Source organism: Narcine bancroftii, chromosome 4 (assembly GCF_036971445.1).
Source record: "Narcine bancroftii isolate sNarBan1 chromosome 4, sNarBan1.hap1, whole genome shotgun sequence".
Lineage (NCBI taxonomy): Eukaryota > Metazoa > Chordata > Chondrichthyes > Torpediniformes > Narcinidae > Narcine > Narcine bancroftii.
The window spans coordinates 213,701,782-213,718,543 of record NC_091472.1 but is presented as its reverse complement, the minus strand read 5'-3'; the positions used below and the strand labels follow the sequence as shown (position 1 = coordinate 213,718,543).

The window sequence follows — 16,762 nt, the reverse complement described above, 5'->3', positions numbered from 1 at the left end:
GGATTGAGTGAAATGCCAGACTCAAACACAAGCCAAGATTGCTCCCTGGAGAGTTCAACAGAGACAGGATGGGTCACCTCAGATAGGTGTATAGGATTCAAATTGCCTTCATTTGGACCTCTTTGGGCTTATCTTGCTTCGAAGAGTCAAACGTGATTCAAATTTGAAACCCCGGTAGACAAATCACCTCCACCACAAGCCATTCAGGGGATGTGGGTTCTCTGAAGCTCTCGGTGTTCCATCCTAAATTATCATGCAGTAGCCCCACGGGGAAGTATGAGAGAGCAGCAGACAAAGCCAACAAGCATCAAGTATGATAGTGCCAGTACATTTGTAGTGTAGATATTTTTTAAAAATTGTGGTCCATAATAAATAAGCATGAACTCAAAATTCTTTCTGAATTTTAGAGCACTCTTATTTGAGCAGGAGATATTTGAATAAAGGCTTGTGACAGATGAGGAAGAGATATAAAATTCTGAATATTCTTCACTTGAAGCTCTTAGCAACAAAGCAACTTTGAACCAAGTTACATTTTATGAAAAAAATTATCCTGCTGTGCACAAGGGAGTTGGAAATATCAGCCTTATTAATGTTCTCCACGGGGCCTATTAACTCCTGGGTGTTGAAGGTTAACCGAATCCTTAGCTACTTAACATCAATGCATGAATCTCCACACCCACACAAGCCTCCCCTCTTTCCCCCACATCCACGCTTGCTCTTCAAGTCCTGGCTTACTGTTATGATTGGCCTCCTGTTGGTGGGATCATCAGGTTGAGATGCATATTGCTGGAACTGAGCGGGTGGTGCAAGAGCTGGGTCACTGCTTCGGCGAACGAGAAGTGGTGTGCCTGCAGAGAACAGATTTAGATCAGCAGGGAAACTCAAAGGGCACAACAATAACCCATTTAATTAAGACTAATGAACACCACTTTTCCCCACATATATTAAAAAATCACGGCTTTTAGTTTTGAAATAATTGAAGCACTGCATTTCCTTTTGATTAATGGTGGCATGTTAGTTAGCTTTATTGTGCACAGTTAAATCAAGATAACCTTGGCACAGTTGGCGAAGCGGTTAGCACAACACCTTTGCAGCGCCAGTGATCCAGGACTGGGGAGCGAATCCTGCACTGTCTGTAAGGAGTTTGTACATTCTCCCTGTGTCTGTGTGGGTTTTCCCCAGGACTCCTGTGTCCTGCCACATTCAAATCGTACCAGGGTGGCATGACTCGTGGGTTGAAATGGCCTGTTACTGTGCTGCATGTCTAAATTTTTAAAAAGTGTAAACATTATATTTAGTGGAAAAGGATTCCAAGGATGGGATACAATTTTACATTAAATTCAAACAATCCCTTCCTTGATTTGGTACATAAATGTGTCATTTGCTTTCAGAAGGACAGCAAGCTAAATTAGGCCTCCATGATCTGATGCAGGATAATGCTCAGAGGTCATTAAAATTGGCTTTAGTGATTACCCCAACCCACTCACAGAACTAAATCGGTCAATATCATTCTGGGACACAATTATTTGGTCATCATGGCCAAATCTGATTGAATCATATTAAATTACATGGATATTTCCTTCCTATTATCTTGATCATTTTCTTTATGCTCACTTATTGGTCACAAAACTCATTTAAGATATTTATAAAACAACAACCTGGATGGCTACTCCTTTTAAATGATAATGGAGAGCAATAATACACCAAGGATTCTTCTCCCCAATTGCAATGATCTCCTTGAATCCATCTTTTCTCCAACAGGTACAAGGCACACAACTTCCTCCCAAGTGTAAAGTTAATGTCATGAGTCAGAATACCCATCCCAACTATGAGGTTTACCTAAGCTAATTTTCATTTGCCCGTGCTCAGCCCATAAATCTGTCCAAATGTCAGATAAATATCGTAATTGTTCTGTCTCTGGAAGCCCAGCCTAAAAACACACACCACCCACTGTGGGGAAAAAATTACTCCTCAGGTTCCTTACAAATCTTTCCCCTCCCGTTAAACCCATTCCCTCCAGTTTTCAACTCCCTTACCCTGGGGAAATAAAGCACCGTAACCATTCCCCCGATCCATTCCTCTTGTGATTTCATAAACATTTAAAATGTCACCCCTCAGCCTCCTATGATCCAAGAAAAATGACTCCAATCAATCCAATCTCTCCTTGTAACTCAAGTCCTCCAGACCCTGTAACATCCTTGTGAATTGTTTCCCCTTCCTCCCTGAAAATCCACCCCTCCCCCCAACACAGCATTGAAGAACTTTGAAGTTCTTTTCCCCTATCCCTTCTGACCTCAACCAGGCATCAACGCCTCCCTCATTAACCATGCATGTTCACTTTGTGCTTCCCCTCTCCAGCCATGCCTCAGCCATTAAATATGGCTCAGCATCTTGGTGCAAATCATATACTTTTTCAGATCGATGATAACCACCAGCAGATTTGGTGGGTGGTACTTCTCTGACACTACTTTAGAAGCTATGCTAAGTTGAAAGCAATTCGAATAGTAGACTACGTTCTGAGAGATCTTGAATGACTCCACTGTTACAGACAAACACATGTACAGGAACGGCCTTCAGCTGCAACATCTTATGTTATGCTGACCTGATGGCTGGAGCCTCTGTGGTGCATCCAAGAGGCAGATAATCTCATGGACAGCATGTTTCGGGAGGTGGTCACTCCACATCTTAAGCACAAGCAGGCAGAGAAGGGACATGACCTTTAGGCAGACTGACTGGAAGGATGGTTGTCAATCTCAAGAGGAATTTTCTTTTTTGACACCTCATGGGGAGATGCTTCCTCAGGGGCACCAGAGAGTAGTGTGGGGCTGCGCATGGCTTAGTCGGACAGGAGGGAAGTCAGAAAAGTGAGAGAGCAATAGAGATATGGTACACATTAGATTTCAAATTTCAGATTTATTGTCAGACTACCTACATGATTTTGCCTCATCTGCAGACGAGGTGAAATAACTACTGATTGGTAGTACAAAAAACTGTACTCAACAAACAAATATAAACAAATAAAGAAATGTAAACAAACTGCAATACAGAGAGAAAAAAAATCAATAAAGTGCAATAATAAAAGTCTTTAAATGAGTCTCTGATTGAGTTTGTCGTTGAGGAGTCTGATAGTGGAGTGGTAGCAGCTGTTCCTGAATCTGGTGGTATCTCTATCTCTTTGCTGATGGTAGCAGTGAAAACAAAGCGTGCAGTTGGTGGTGTGGATCCTTGATATTGCTGCTGATCTCTGACAGCAGCATTCCCTGTAGATGTTCTCGATGGTGAGGAGGGTTTTGCCTGTGATGTCCTAGGCTCTGTCCATTTCCTTTTGCTGGGCTTTACGCTCAGGGGTATTGGTGTCCTCATACCAGACCGTGATGCAGCCAGTCAGAAAACATTCCACCACTATGCAAATTTGCCAGGGTTTCCGATGTCAAACCAAACTTCTGCAAATTCCTGAAGTAGAGGCGCCTACGTGCCATTAGTCTGTTGGGTCCAGGAGAAATCCTCCAAGATAGTGACTCCCAAGATCTTAAATTTGCTTACCCTCTCCACCTCTGATCTCCTAATGGTCATCTCTGGCTTGCCCTTCCTGAAGTCAACAATCAGCTCTTTGGTTTTGTTCACATTGACTGCAAGGTTGTTGTTGGTGCACCATTCGGCCAAGTTTTCAATCTCCATCCCGTATGCTGACTCATCCCCTACTTCATTCAACCCACGACTGTGGTATCATCGGCAGATTTGTAGATGGTGCTACTGTGGTAGTGTTTCACACAATTGTAGGTGAAAAGTGAGTAGGGCAGGGGGCTAAGAACAGCCCTGTGCTGCTCCGGTACTGATGGAGATTGTGGAAGAGTTATTCTTACTGATTCTGGTCTGGGGGTGAGGAAATCCATGATCTAATTATACAGTGGGGTGTTGAGTCCCGAGTCTTGAGGTTTGCTGATCAATTTTGAGGGAATGATGATGATGTTGAATGACTCATAGGTCGATAAAGAGCATCCTGATGTTCGCATCTTTGCTGTCCAGGTGTTCTAGGGCTTTGTGTAGGGCCACAAGGATCTGGCAGATACTGTAAGAGGCCTCTGAGTCATTGTCACTTTCTAAGGTATTTTCCTTTTTGATACTGCATGGGGAGATGGTACCTCAGGGTCCCCATAGTTTAATATGACATTGTGCTGCATAGGAGGGCATTTAGAAGAGTGAGAGAGCAATTGAGAAAAGGTGTGCATTAGTTAGGGAACAGGCAAATGTTTCTGTGACCAAAACTGTGACTCTAGGGTGGGATGTTGGCACTATGGTGCCTGGATCAAGGATACATATAAAAAGAGAAAAGTGAAGAGCAAGACACGACATTAATAACAACATTAAAAAGACGATTGAATGTACACATGAACAGACAGGGAATGAAGGGATATAAACCATGTGTAGGCTAGGTGTGCCTTCTGATCAGCATCGGCCAAAGAGACTGTTCCTGTAGAGGAGATCTCATTGTAATATTCATAAATCTAATGGGCCTTGACAAGCTCGTCGGAGAATTTCATGGTTCCCCTGGCTTAGGAGTTGAGGATTCTGGGCCACAGTTTCTAAATAAAGGGAAAGTCATGCAATTTCTTCACTGGGATGGTGGAATTCTCCATCCGAGATGTCTATGGAGGCTTGCCTTTCAGTTCATTCAAAACTGAATGACAGATTTCTGGAGGATCAAATGATGATGGGGACATTACCAGAAAATGGCATGGAGATAGATCAATTATGATGTTAATAAATGGCAGAGCAGGCTAAATGGCCTCCCCCTGCTAATATACCTTATCTGCTCATAAAGAACCACCTGAGATTCCTGTATTTGAAAACAACCCTCCAAAATCCTGTGAAGTGTTTCAACTTCTACATCTGAACTCTTCTCTCACAACTATTTCAATCCTGTTTGATTTATTATGCTTGTCCTATTTACCTATCACCCAGTCAACCAAAAACCCAATTCAAAATAGTATTCTAATCAGTTTTTAGCTTTTGGACACTCTTTCTCTTTACCATTGAAGAAGACACCTTCATGCTGTCTGGATCCCACAATGTAAATGTCCTTATTTTAGTACTCTCTCTAAAATTCATCCCAGCGACAAAGCCTTTGCTGTCTCTCGTACTTATTTTGTTAGTATCCTATGACTATCCTTCCAGCAAATACTCTGGAGTGCAATTCTATTCCTGTCCTGTACAAACAAATTTTGCTGTCACTTCCATCACCAAATCCTCAATGGAATACATTGATGTCTTTATCAGATCATGGGAAGGCACACATCCAGATATGGGAATAAAGTATAGTCACCAATGGCAAGTTCTGTCCATAGCTTTGAATCAAAATAAGTCAATACTTTTAGGGAGAGGGAATGAGAATTTTGATGTCTTTTGGGATAACATCTGGAGATAAAAGTCAATTTAACGTGGACTTTATCCCCGACTTTTTAAAGAAAAAGCCCATACTCTAAGGAAAATCACTCAGACTTCAACTGTAAACTATTAATCTTAAACCAGCTTACCTGCCTAAACAATCACATAATCTTCCTGCATTATTTCATTTATTATCCTCTGATTGTACACATAGACAAAAGTGAGTCTGTCCAGGATCGTCAATATCAAGTCACAAAAGAGATTGAGAGATGGTGTTGCTTGGCTCTTCCTCTGTTGAAGCAGTACTGTTGAAGGATTTTGTTAATCAAACCTGTACCTCTTCACTTTAATCTCTCAAAAGACAGCGAAGAAGCAATGTACTACGAGATCTTTGCTGGTCAATCTGTACATTTTCTCCATCAATGCCAAACTGAAAGTAAGCATCATTGTAGTGTGGATTGTGAAGGGTCATGTGGTTCTCTGTCTGAAACCAGGTGGGAATGTGGATTGTGAAGGTCACGTGACCTCTCTGACTGGAACCTAGTTGGAATTTGTATCACCTGCCAATCAAAGTTAGGCTCTGCCCACCCACTGGTGCACACCTGACCATTGGCATCTTTAAATCACTCACTGATGACCATTAGCCCCTTTGAATCACTTACTGATTATCTGGGCCGGACTCTTCAGTTTACTGCACTTTAAAAGCCAACCAGGTGAGGCTGATCATTCTCTCTGCTCCTTGGTCCTAACTACGAACACTACTCTATGCCAGGACGTTAACTGTGGACATTTCTGGAGGAGTCATTGGTGAATTGTGCACTACACTGAGAGTGGGACCATAGTATTGTATGGGAATACTTAGCATTGAGCCGGACCCTGTTGGTACAGGGAACCAGGAGTACGTGTTGAAGTCCCTGTGTAGTAAGAGTTTGCTCATTACCAAATATTACTGCATGTGTGTGAAAGAGAGAGTAAGCAACCACTGGTAATGGAGATCGTTAAAGCCGATGTGACTGCTTACATGGTTTAAAGTACCAAGTGTTGTCTTGTGTTTCCCCCGTGCGCGCAATAAAGCTCATCCTTTGTTTATCCTGTGTCTGGACTCGTTTCTTTGTGAACCCACCCAACCTAATTTGATCAAACTTAACAATTGTGTAACTGTGACTATGCAAACTATCTACCATGAAGTTGCTGGCCATATGGACTGTTGGTCCGCTGGCATGGCTACAGTTTTGCGCTTCTACCATTGATCCTCTGATCCAATTGAGAGCAAAACACCTAAGGAATGTTAAAGACTAGATGTACACTGTGTCTGCCATGAACCAACATAACACTGTTCATACAAATCCAATTAACTGTCACTTCAAAGGCAATGGAAGGTAAATAAACATTGCTCCCATGAACTCAGGATGTTCTGAAGCACCAAACGTCCTATGAAGTAGCTTCTTTCAGCCTCTTGCACCATTCACTGAGAGTATGGCTGATTGGTGTCTTGATATCTTCATTCATCCAACAAATCTAATTTACCATCCAGTGGCACCCTGATTCTTGTGTCCTTTTGGGGAAGTGTTTTTGTGACATCAAAACAAGTCCTTGCCATTCAGTTTTACACACCAATGGTAGAAGGAGGTGCTCTGTCAGAATCCTTCCAAAAAGCCAGGCAAAAACTTACATCAGGAAATCTCATGGCTTGAATGGCAAACTAAGTAACATCGAGGAACCCAATCTTTGCAAGTTATGAACAAGCTGTGGTGAATCTCTGTCTTCCTTTCGGCTAGCCTTGCTGTACTAACATTGGCTGTGCATTATCTCTACCGTGAGCAGGAAAGGGCTTTGGCAAATACTAGAGCGCATCGGATGTCCCCCAAAGTTCCTCAACATGATTATCCAACTGCACGAAAACCAACAAGGTCGGGTCAGATACAGCAATGAGCTCTCTGAACCCTTCTCCATTAACAATGGCGTGAAGCAAGGCTGTGTTCTCGCACCAACCCTCTTTTCAATCTTCTTCAGCATGATGCTGAACCAAGCCATGAAAGACCCCAACAATGAAGACGCTGTTTACATCCGGTACCGCACGGATGGCAGTCTCTTCAATCTGAGGCGCCTGCAAGCTCACACCAAGACACAAGAGAAACTTGTCCGTGAACTACTCTTTGCAGATGATGCCGCTTTAGTTGCCCATTCAGAGCCAGCTCTTCAGCGCTTGACGTCCTGCTTTGCGGAAACTGCCAAAATGTTTGGCCTGGAAGTCAGCCTGAAGAAAACTGAGGTCCTCCATCAGCCAGCTCCCCACCATGACTACCAGCCCCCCCACATCTCCATCGGGCACACAAAACTCAAAACGGTCAACCAGTTTACCTATCTCGGCTGCACCATTTCATCAGATGCAAGGATCGACAATGAGATAGACACAGACTCGCCAAGGCAAATAGCGCCTTTGGAAGACTACACAAAAGAGTCTGGAAAAACAACCAACTGAAAAACCTCACAAAGATAAGCGTATACAGAGCCGTTGTCATACCCACACTCCTGTTCGGCTCCGAATCATGGGTCCTCTACCGGCACCACCTACGGCTCCTAGAACGCTTCCACCAGCGTTGTCTCCGCTCCATCCTCAACATCCATTGGAGCGCTCACACCCCTAACGTCGAGGTACTCGAGATGGCAGAGGTCGACAGCATCGAGTCCACGCTGCTGAAGATCCAGCTGCGCTGGATGGGTCACGTCTCCAGAATGGAGGACCATCGCCTTCCCAAGATCGTATTATATGGCGAGCTCTCCACTGGCCACCGTGACAGAGGTGCACCAAAGAAAAGGTACAAGGACTGCCTAAAGAAATCTCTTGGTGCCTGCCACATTGACCACCGCCAGTGGGCTGATAACGCCTCAAACCGTGCATCTTGGCGCCTCACAGTTTGGCGGGCAGCAGCCTCCTTTGAAGAAGACCGCAGAGCCCACCTCACTGACAAAAGGCAAAGGAGGAAAAACCCTACACCCAACCCCAACCAACCAATTTTCCCTTGCAACCGCTGCAATCGTGTCTGCCTGTCCCGCATCGGACTGGTCAGCCACAAACGAGCCTGCAGCTGACGTGGACTTTTTACCCCCTCCATAAATCTTCGTCCGCGAAGCCAAGCCAAAGAAAGACACTCCCCTTGGGTATAACTGTGTATTCATCCATTGTCTTTCATTATTGTACCATTAGTTTCTGCTAATAAAAACCATGATTATTGTTTGACTACATTGTCTTTATCTACTTCATTACTGGCCATTCATAAGCCAGTAACAATTTCAGAGATTAAGTTTATGATTTTGGGAGTTAAACAAGAAAGTCTGCAAATTCTGGGGGCAAGTGCAGTATAAAAACGTGATGGAGAAACTCAGCAGTTCACACAGCATCCAGTGGAAGTAAAGGGGAACCAACCATTTGTGCCAGGGCCCTTTGACAGATATAAGCAATGTACAGGCAGGTGTCTCAATAAAAAGATGGGGAAGAGGAAGGAGGGAGGGGCACAGGCTAACAGTTAATCAGTGGATACATGTGGTGGGAAGAAGAAAAAGAGGCTAAGAAGTGATAGGTGGAGGGGTGGTTCTTAAAGGAGAGGGGAGGAAAGGGGACAGAGGGATGGAGAAAGAGAGCCACTCAGGGGAGAGTGTTAGATTAACATAGGGTTTTCAAACTAGAGGAAGGCCCTCATTCCAGATGAATTAAAAAATGAATGGGTTAGAGACAGAACACTTTGTTTCATGGGTGCCCAGAAAAACAGAGAAGCAAAGGCAAATTATAACCATCTTTCTGAGTCCAACGCGGACATTCTGTTTTCAGATTTAATAGGCTTTCTGTGAGAGGTGAAAGTCATCAACTGCACTCCCAAGGTAAAATAGCTGCTAACTTCCTAATTCAATTAGCCACATCTCAGAAAGATTGTTATCCACAATTTTGTCAAGCTAAACATGCATTAAACAGAGAGGCAATTTTGATAACCAGTAATCAGATTGAACCATGCTCGGGAAGAAACAGGAGAAAAAGAAAACATGTAGACTGCACAAGTTCCATGATGGAAACAATAAGATCTGCTTTAGATTGCCATGTCACTCTTCTTTAAAAATAAATGATTTTTAGTCAACAGATGCTCTCCAAAAGAAAAGGTCTGTCGATCAAATACAGTGATGGTTTCATGGGACCTAGTCAAGAAAGTCAATGGTTTTAGTGGTTGATGTTCTCACATCCTGTTGGATAGTGACGGCATCAATTCCCACTCCAGGGGGCCAAAGAAAGAAGAGAAACTGATATGCCACTAGACCCATGGTTGAAAGACTGATGCACAGACAAAATGTTTAATTACCCTCTTACGGGCAAAATAACCAATTTCATGAGCAAAATAAGAAGAGCTGGGGAGTCCATGCTTTGTAGTTTGTATCATATATTTTCCCAATTAGAACATCACCGATACCTTTTTACTTGTGAGGTACTTTTGATAACACGTGCACTGAAAATTCAAGGTCTTTTTTAATGCATGGTCAGTGAGCTACTTCTTTGCAACCAGCATCCTCGTAGATCCAATTCACTTGCTCTGTCATCACTCCGAGACTATAAGGAAAAAGTGGAACTTTTCATGTCTGCTGAAGTCTGACTCCACAAATTATTGGAAGAGGATGTTTCAAAGAGATTTTTAATGGGACTGTAGATATAAAAGTTTCTCTCTTATAGATTCGGAAACATTTTTATATCTCTCAATATGCAACTAATTTGGGAATGTGAGATCTGAGATCATCCCATTAGACATTTGCAGAAGCAGGGCAGAAGGTAGTGATAGGAAAGATTGTTTTTTTTATTAGTCATTAGCAGAACATCGGCACCACTTGCCTGGCCTCTATTTATTGCCCAATCCCAACTGTGGAGACCAGTCTTGGCAAACTGCATTGTGTGTGGTGGAAAGGCTCATGCAAAGTTGTTGGGTAGGTTCCAGGATTTGGACTAGAAGCCAAACAAAAGAAGCTTGTAATGAGGTAACTTCTGACACTTCCTCTGGGATCAGAACAGCAAGTAGTTGCAGAAGAGTGGAGTCACTGTTAGACCTTTCTTTGTCATCATGGGCAGATTCAAAAATCAAGCTGAATTCCTTGGTTTAAATGTAAATAGGTTGTAGCAGATTGGGAATAGTGAACAGTGATCTATTTTCAGGGTTGAATGGTTCATAACAATGAATGGAATTTAATAAATAGACAACTGGAGATACATTGTATGAAAATGATCCTGTAGATCCACAATAGAAAAACAGCAACCTATAATCATAAAATAAAACAAAATAACATATGATGGCTGCAAATGGTTAGCACAGGAATAAAATATGATCCATACCACATTAGTCTCCATCTCAACGAAGGTCTCCTTGATCTCAAACCATGGAAAAATTGTGAATGGGGAATAGGCGAAAGGGATGGACAAAAATATTTGACTGCTTATCAATTCTGGGCACTTCCCTCTGCCGATACCTACTTGCACCCTGGAATGATTGGGTCCATTCAAAATAAACTTGCACCTTGGTGAAAAGGTAGAGGATGAGCAGTTCATTGGAACATGATTGCACAGGCAAAAATGTGTAGGGGAAGACCAGGAGAAGAGGATCAAAATGGCAAAAGTGTCTCAGGTTTAGGTTGACAAGCCTTAAAACTACTTCATGACATCCTATTCCCTCAAGTGCAATTTACAACTCTTCTCCCACCTGCTACAGCTTGTTATAGTCTGCATTTGAATTGAGAAATTCTGCTTGAATCTGTCCAATGACCAAGAAAGACCTAATACTGATCCCTACACTTCAGCAATTATTTGCTGTTCTGATCCCAAATAAAGTGTCGGAAGATACATTATTAGACAGTAACATGAATTGTGGAGCTTTGCTTCCACTGATTAACTGCATTTTCTCCTCCAATTCTTATGCTTCTGGCTCTGATTCAGTGATGGCATTTGCACCTTTGATCCAAAAAGCACATTCTCTGACAAGCATAAAATCAAGGTTGATACTCCAGTGAAGTGCCGTGGGATAATTTCTGGTAAAAGGTCATCTTGCAGAACCATTAATTTAGTTTCATTCTTCATAGAGGTTGCCCGGACTTGCGGAGATTGTCCGGAGTATTCTACTTCTTCTTTTGTATCTCACCTCTGAAGGGCTGCAATGTTATTGGACATGCAAGTTGTCAAACCAAGAGCCCCGTCTGCTCACTAAGGTCATTTGTGGTATATCACAGATATTCCTTGCAGTATTCATGCAAAATCTGCTCCCAAAAGCTATCCATGTGCTGAATGGGTTCATGACAATTCTTGCTTTTCTGTTCATTTTGCAAGATGCAGATATCACTGTCAAGGCCACTACTTGTTCCCTTAATTGCCCTCAAGAAGGTGATTGGAGTCCCTGAACCATTGCAGTGGGCACACCTGACAAATTCAGCCCCACCTATCCCTCACAGTCAGGAGGTGCCAGTTAATATCAATCCAGCAATGATGAAAGATGCTGCTGGGATTTCAACAACAGGTAACAGGGAAGGGTTAGACAGGTTAGGACTTTATTCCATGGAGTGTAGAAGAATGAGGGGAATTTTGATAAAGGTACACAAAATTATCAAGTCAAGATTATTGTTATCTATCTTTCTGAAAGTGGGTGCTGACCTGCTGACTCCCTCCAACTTCTCGTTGTTTGCTCGGGTAGATGTAAGGTTCAGCCTAAGTTGTAGTCCATCGGCGATTCCTTTCAAGTCAAGTTCAAGGTCATCTGATTGCACAAGTACAACCCAACTCCCCAATCCCCATATGAATTTCTAGTATATAATAAAGTCATTGGACTCGAGCTGCCATGGGGGGTGTGGACATTAGGGCTGCCGCTGGGAGTGGGATCTTTGGGATTCTGTGGGGACCGGGGTCCTCGGGCTGCCATGCTGTGTGGGGTCCTCAGGCTGCTGCTGGGGATGGGGACTTTAGGGCTGCCACAGAGAGCAGAGATTTTAGGGTTGTAGCCAGGAGCAGGGACTTTAGTGGAGACCAGGGAATTTGGGCTGCCGCCAGGAGCCAGGACTACTGTATACAGTACTTTTAATACAAAATATGTTCTTGTACAGCAATTTTAATTAAGATTTTTTTTTAATTTGGTCATATGTGTGAGTGGACGTAACTCACATAGGTCGGAGGTCGAGTACTACCTGTATTAAGAAATAACTATTAACTAAATACATAAATCAATGTCTATCTCCAAATAGCCCCATCCCCTTCCCCCCCCCAAACAAAACCCCAAAATAGAAATAGAAAAGAAAGAAGGAGGGAGTTTTGGGTTTTTTCTTAGGTTTTATGTCTTTATATATATATATATATATATATATATATATATATGTGTATGTAAACCATGTTAGAATTATGATATATTGTATTACTATATTACTCGTAATCATGGTTGTTTTTCTTTTAAATAAAATATTCCAAAAAAAAGGATGTCTTAAGATGTCATAAGATGAAATATGTGTGTTCACTAAGGATGGACAAAAAGTTGCAGTCAGAATGAAAGGCATTTATGATGCTTTGGAAGGAAGGAAGGAAGTGAGAAAGGCCAAGAAGTTTGGGGAAAAAAAATCCAAATATTAAGAAGAACAGTTTTGTATGATATGGAAAACCCAGAGCATGAAAGCACAAACAGCAGGAGACCAATCAGAGAGGAAGGAGCAGTCTGTGTCAGGATTTGCAAATAAAGGTTAAACGTTTTAATTGTGCTGGGGAGAAGGAAACAAATGGCTATTGTGATTACGTCCACAATATTTCCTCGGAGAAATAATTCTAGACTTTGTGGCAATTGTTTCCCAATAATCTGGTCTTATAAAATTCTTAAATTTTCCCAAAAAGGTTTCACTTTCTTCGCCGCATCTAAAACATATATCCGATATGGCAGAATTTAATTTATGTAATTTCTGCAGGGTAGGATATAGGTGATGCAAGAAGTTATATTGCACCAATCTATATCTTAACATTTATTGTATTGGTCATGTTGTCCTGACATAAATTGGACTAGTTTTGAGACAAACCTATCCTGAACTCAGCACAAGTAGTCCCTAAACTTCCTCCATCTTACTTCCATGCCTTCACCCTTGAACATCTGTTTCCAACTTATTCTTGCTAGTTCCTGCCTCCTCCCTTTGTAATTAGCCCTTCCCCAGTTAAGCACTTTCCTATTTTATCCTTTTCCATAGCTATGCTGAAGCTAAAGGAGTTGTGATCACTCTCACCAAAATGCTCCCCCACTGAGAGGTTGGCCACCTGACCAGGTTCATTACCCAGAACTAGATCCAAATTGGTCTCTCCTCTCGTTGGCCAGTCCACATACTGTGTCAAGAATCCTTCTGGAACACACCTGACAAATTCAGCCCCACCTATCCCTCACAGTCAGGAGGTGCCACAATATTAGGGAAGTTGAACTCACCCATAACTACAAACCTGTATTTCCTGCACCATTCCAAAATCTGACTGCTTATCTGTTCCTCAGTGTCCTGAGGGCTATTTGGGGGGGGTTTCTATTGACTACTCCCAGGACAGTGATAGCTCCCTTCCTATTTCTGACTTCTACTACACCGACTCAGTGAACAATCCCTCTGCAGCGCCCTCCCTTTCTATAGCCATGATGCTAACCCTAACCAGTAACGCTACACTTACCCCTTTTTTACCTCCTATCCTATTCTTTTTAAAGTGCCTAAACCCCGGTAACTGCATCTGCCAATCCTGCCCATCCTCCAGCCAATTTTCTGTAATGGCCACAACATCGTAAATCCACATAATGATCCAAGGCAAAGAACCCCTTTCCGTACTGTAGTGTTTCATAGCTCTAAGGACAGCAATATATTTCTAAATCAGGTTGGCATGTAATTTGAAAGGAAAGAAAGAGATCCGCCCTGAAACTTTTTGGTGGTGGACATTGCAGGTTTTAGAGGTGCTGGTGGAGAACTGGGGTGACCAGAATTGCACACAGTATTCGAAGTGCAGCCTAATCAAAGTTTTACTGACCTGCAACCCTGAGATGCTGATGATGGGGAAATCAATGATGATAATGTCAAATGTAGATTATTAGACTCTCCTCTTGGAGGAGATGCTCATTGCTGGGCACTTAGGTGACACAATGTCCTTACTTGTAGTTATAGGCTCAAAACATAAATTTCCACTACCTCCAATAGTGCTGCATTAAAATTAATTTGTAACCTCAGAAATCAAATTATCCTATGAGGTACAAGTTTCACAACATCATACAAGTATCTGGCCTTAATTCCACCAATAAGATCAATAACTTTCATTTGCATAAGGTTTAACTACAAGCACCATTGTCCTTTATTTTACTAAATGTTATTTACTTGAAAAGAGAGATCTATTCTTTCAAGGGTGGCACAGTTTGTGTAACGGTTAGCAAAATGCTCTTACAGCACCAGCTGCCTTTACATTCTCCTTGTGTCTCTGTGGGCTTTCTCCAGGTTCCTCTCACCTTCCAAAGACGTACAAGGTTAGACACATGGGTGTATTTGGGTGATGCAGGCTTGTTGGACAGAAGGCCCAGTTATCATGCTGCATCTTGCTATAACCATGGATGATTGTGATATAACTAGTCCATGACTTGGCCTGTCATTATTCATTGTCTATTGCTACAATTATCAGCCTCCACTTCTCATTTACATTCATTTTTTGTGGTCTTGCCACAATACCATCCTGAATGGCTTTGTCTCTTGTAATGACTAATTCTTTGTCATCTTCTCTGCTCTCCAACAAAGTCCATTGGAGTTGTGCATGATAGACTCATTTCCAAGAATGTGTGCATTTATTCCAGGCCCATCATAAACCTCCTCTAAACTGTTCTTGAAAACACACATGGCAATCCAAGGAGCAGTTATTCAAACCACAACTGAATGGATGGATAATCCATAAAGGAGCAGCCCAACCTATATGACATCAGAAACAACCAATATCCAGAAGAAAAAGTGCCACCTGCTGAAACCAAGGAAGGGTAAGAGCAAGAGAAATGGAAGAACCACAGATCCTGGAACCTTGAGTGAGCAAAGAAGTTGGAGGGGCTCAGTGGTGAGTGAGGGAGCATCCATGGAGATAAATGGTTGGTCATCATACTGCACCATCTATCAAGACTGAAAAGGAAGGAACACAGCAGGACAAAGACAGCAGGGATACCAAGGTATCTTTAAGATGAATCCCGATGCCCATGGTTGTAACAAGTAGGAGAGTGAGGCACAGCCACAATGTGGTCACTATAAATGCAAACACTTTTCAACTCTGTTGACTTGATGCTGGCAGTGAGATCAGACTATAATGATTACTGGAAGTAATTCAGACTTGGTGAAGAGGATTCCAATGCATCATTTCGAAAATTAGATTGATGAGAGGACAATTGCACTCAGTGCTGAGGTTGACTCGAGTTATTGAACTTAAATACCTCTCATTATTCCCGTCAAGTCACACTCAGAAGAACCAAACAGATTCAGAGCTCATCATTTCCCTGCCAATGCTCGCAATCATAATCCTTTCTTCCTTCACACTTATTAGAGCCATCTCAAACCTTCCAGGTTCACGCTGCGATCTACACAAATTAAAAAGAAACTCAAGGGAAACGCAAGAACTAATAAAACAACTTTACTAGAGCGTGAATGAAAATAGAATTAGAATGACCCCAGAATTCATTGCGCTCCTTCGCTCCGTTACCCCCCCCCCTCCAACATGCGACAGGCATGACTGGGTTGTGTAGCCAATGTGGCTGAGAATGCAGGTGTTTGTTCCTCTAAAACAGCAGCTGCCACTTTTCAGCAAGCTATTTGGAGACAAGAAACAACCCCAGTTTGATTCCATGTCCGGTGCAGGGGAATCTGCACCTTGTTTAGGATCTCTTTAGAGCAATGTGCTGAAATTAGGAACACAACCAAGTGATTTATTCTCCAACCTTTTATTTTTTTTTAATATTTATAGATATAGTGGGATAACAGGCCCCTCCGACATAAATCTGTCAACGTACAAACCCTGTACACTTTCTTTGGAGGGTGGGAGAAAACCGGAGCTCCAAGAGAAATCCAGGCAGGGAGAATGTACATACTCCTTACAGACAGTGTCAGATTCAAACTGGGGTCACTGGTGCTGTAATAGCTATGCTAACTGGGCTGTCCTATTTCGTCCATTATTCCAACCAACTTCCACATGCTAAAAGAATTTTCTTTATTTCAAAATCAAACTTTATTCATAAAACTATACAAAGTGCATGTCATAATAGAGGGTCCAAAACATTTGACAATTCTGTTTCATCCCATTGATGCTCCTGAGTTTCTTCCAGCAGGTTCTTTCTGGCTCCAAATATCT

General features: G+C 42.4%; 1 protein-coding gene across 5 annotated transcripts in view; it reads right to left on the bottom strand.

Annotated features, from left to right (window-relative positions):
- LOC138761575 (partitioning defective 3 homolog B-like) overlaps positions 1–16,762 on the bottom strand; it is a 1,428,627-nt gene that overhangs the window by 889,572 nt on the left and 522,293 nt on the right. For 4 of the 5 annotated variants that reach the window (XM_069933904.1, XM_069933905.1, XM_069933906.1 and 1 more), the window contains exon 4: positions 736–848. In XM_069933904.1, the coding sequence (XP_069790005.1) occupies positions 736–848 (113 nt within the window). Of the gene's footprint in view, positions 1–735; positions 849–15,851; positions 15,929–16,762 lie in introns of those variants that run through there. The other variant, XM_069933907.1, reaches the window with a different exon arrangement.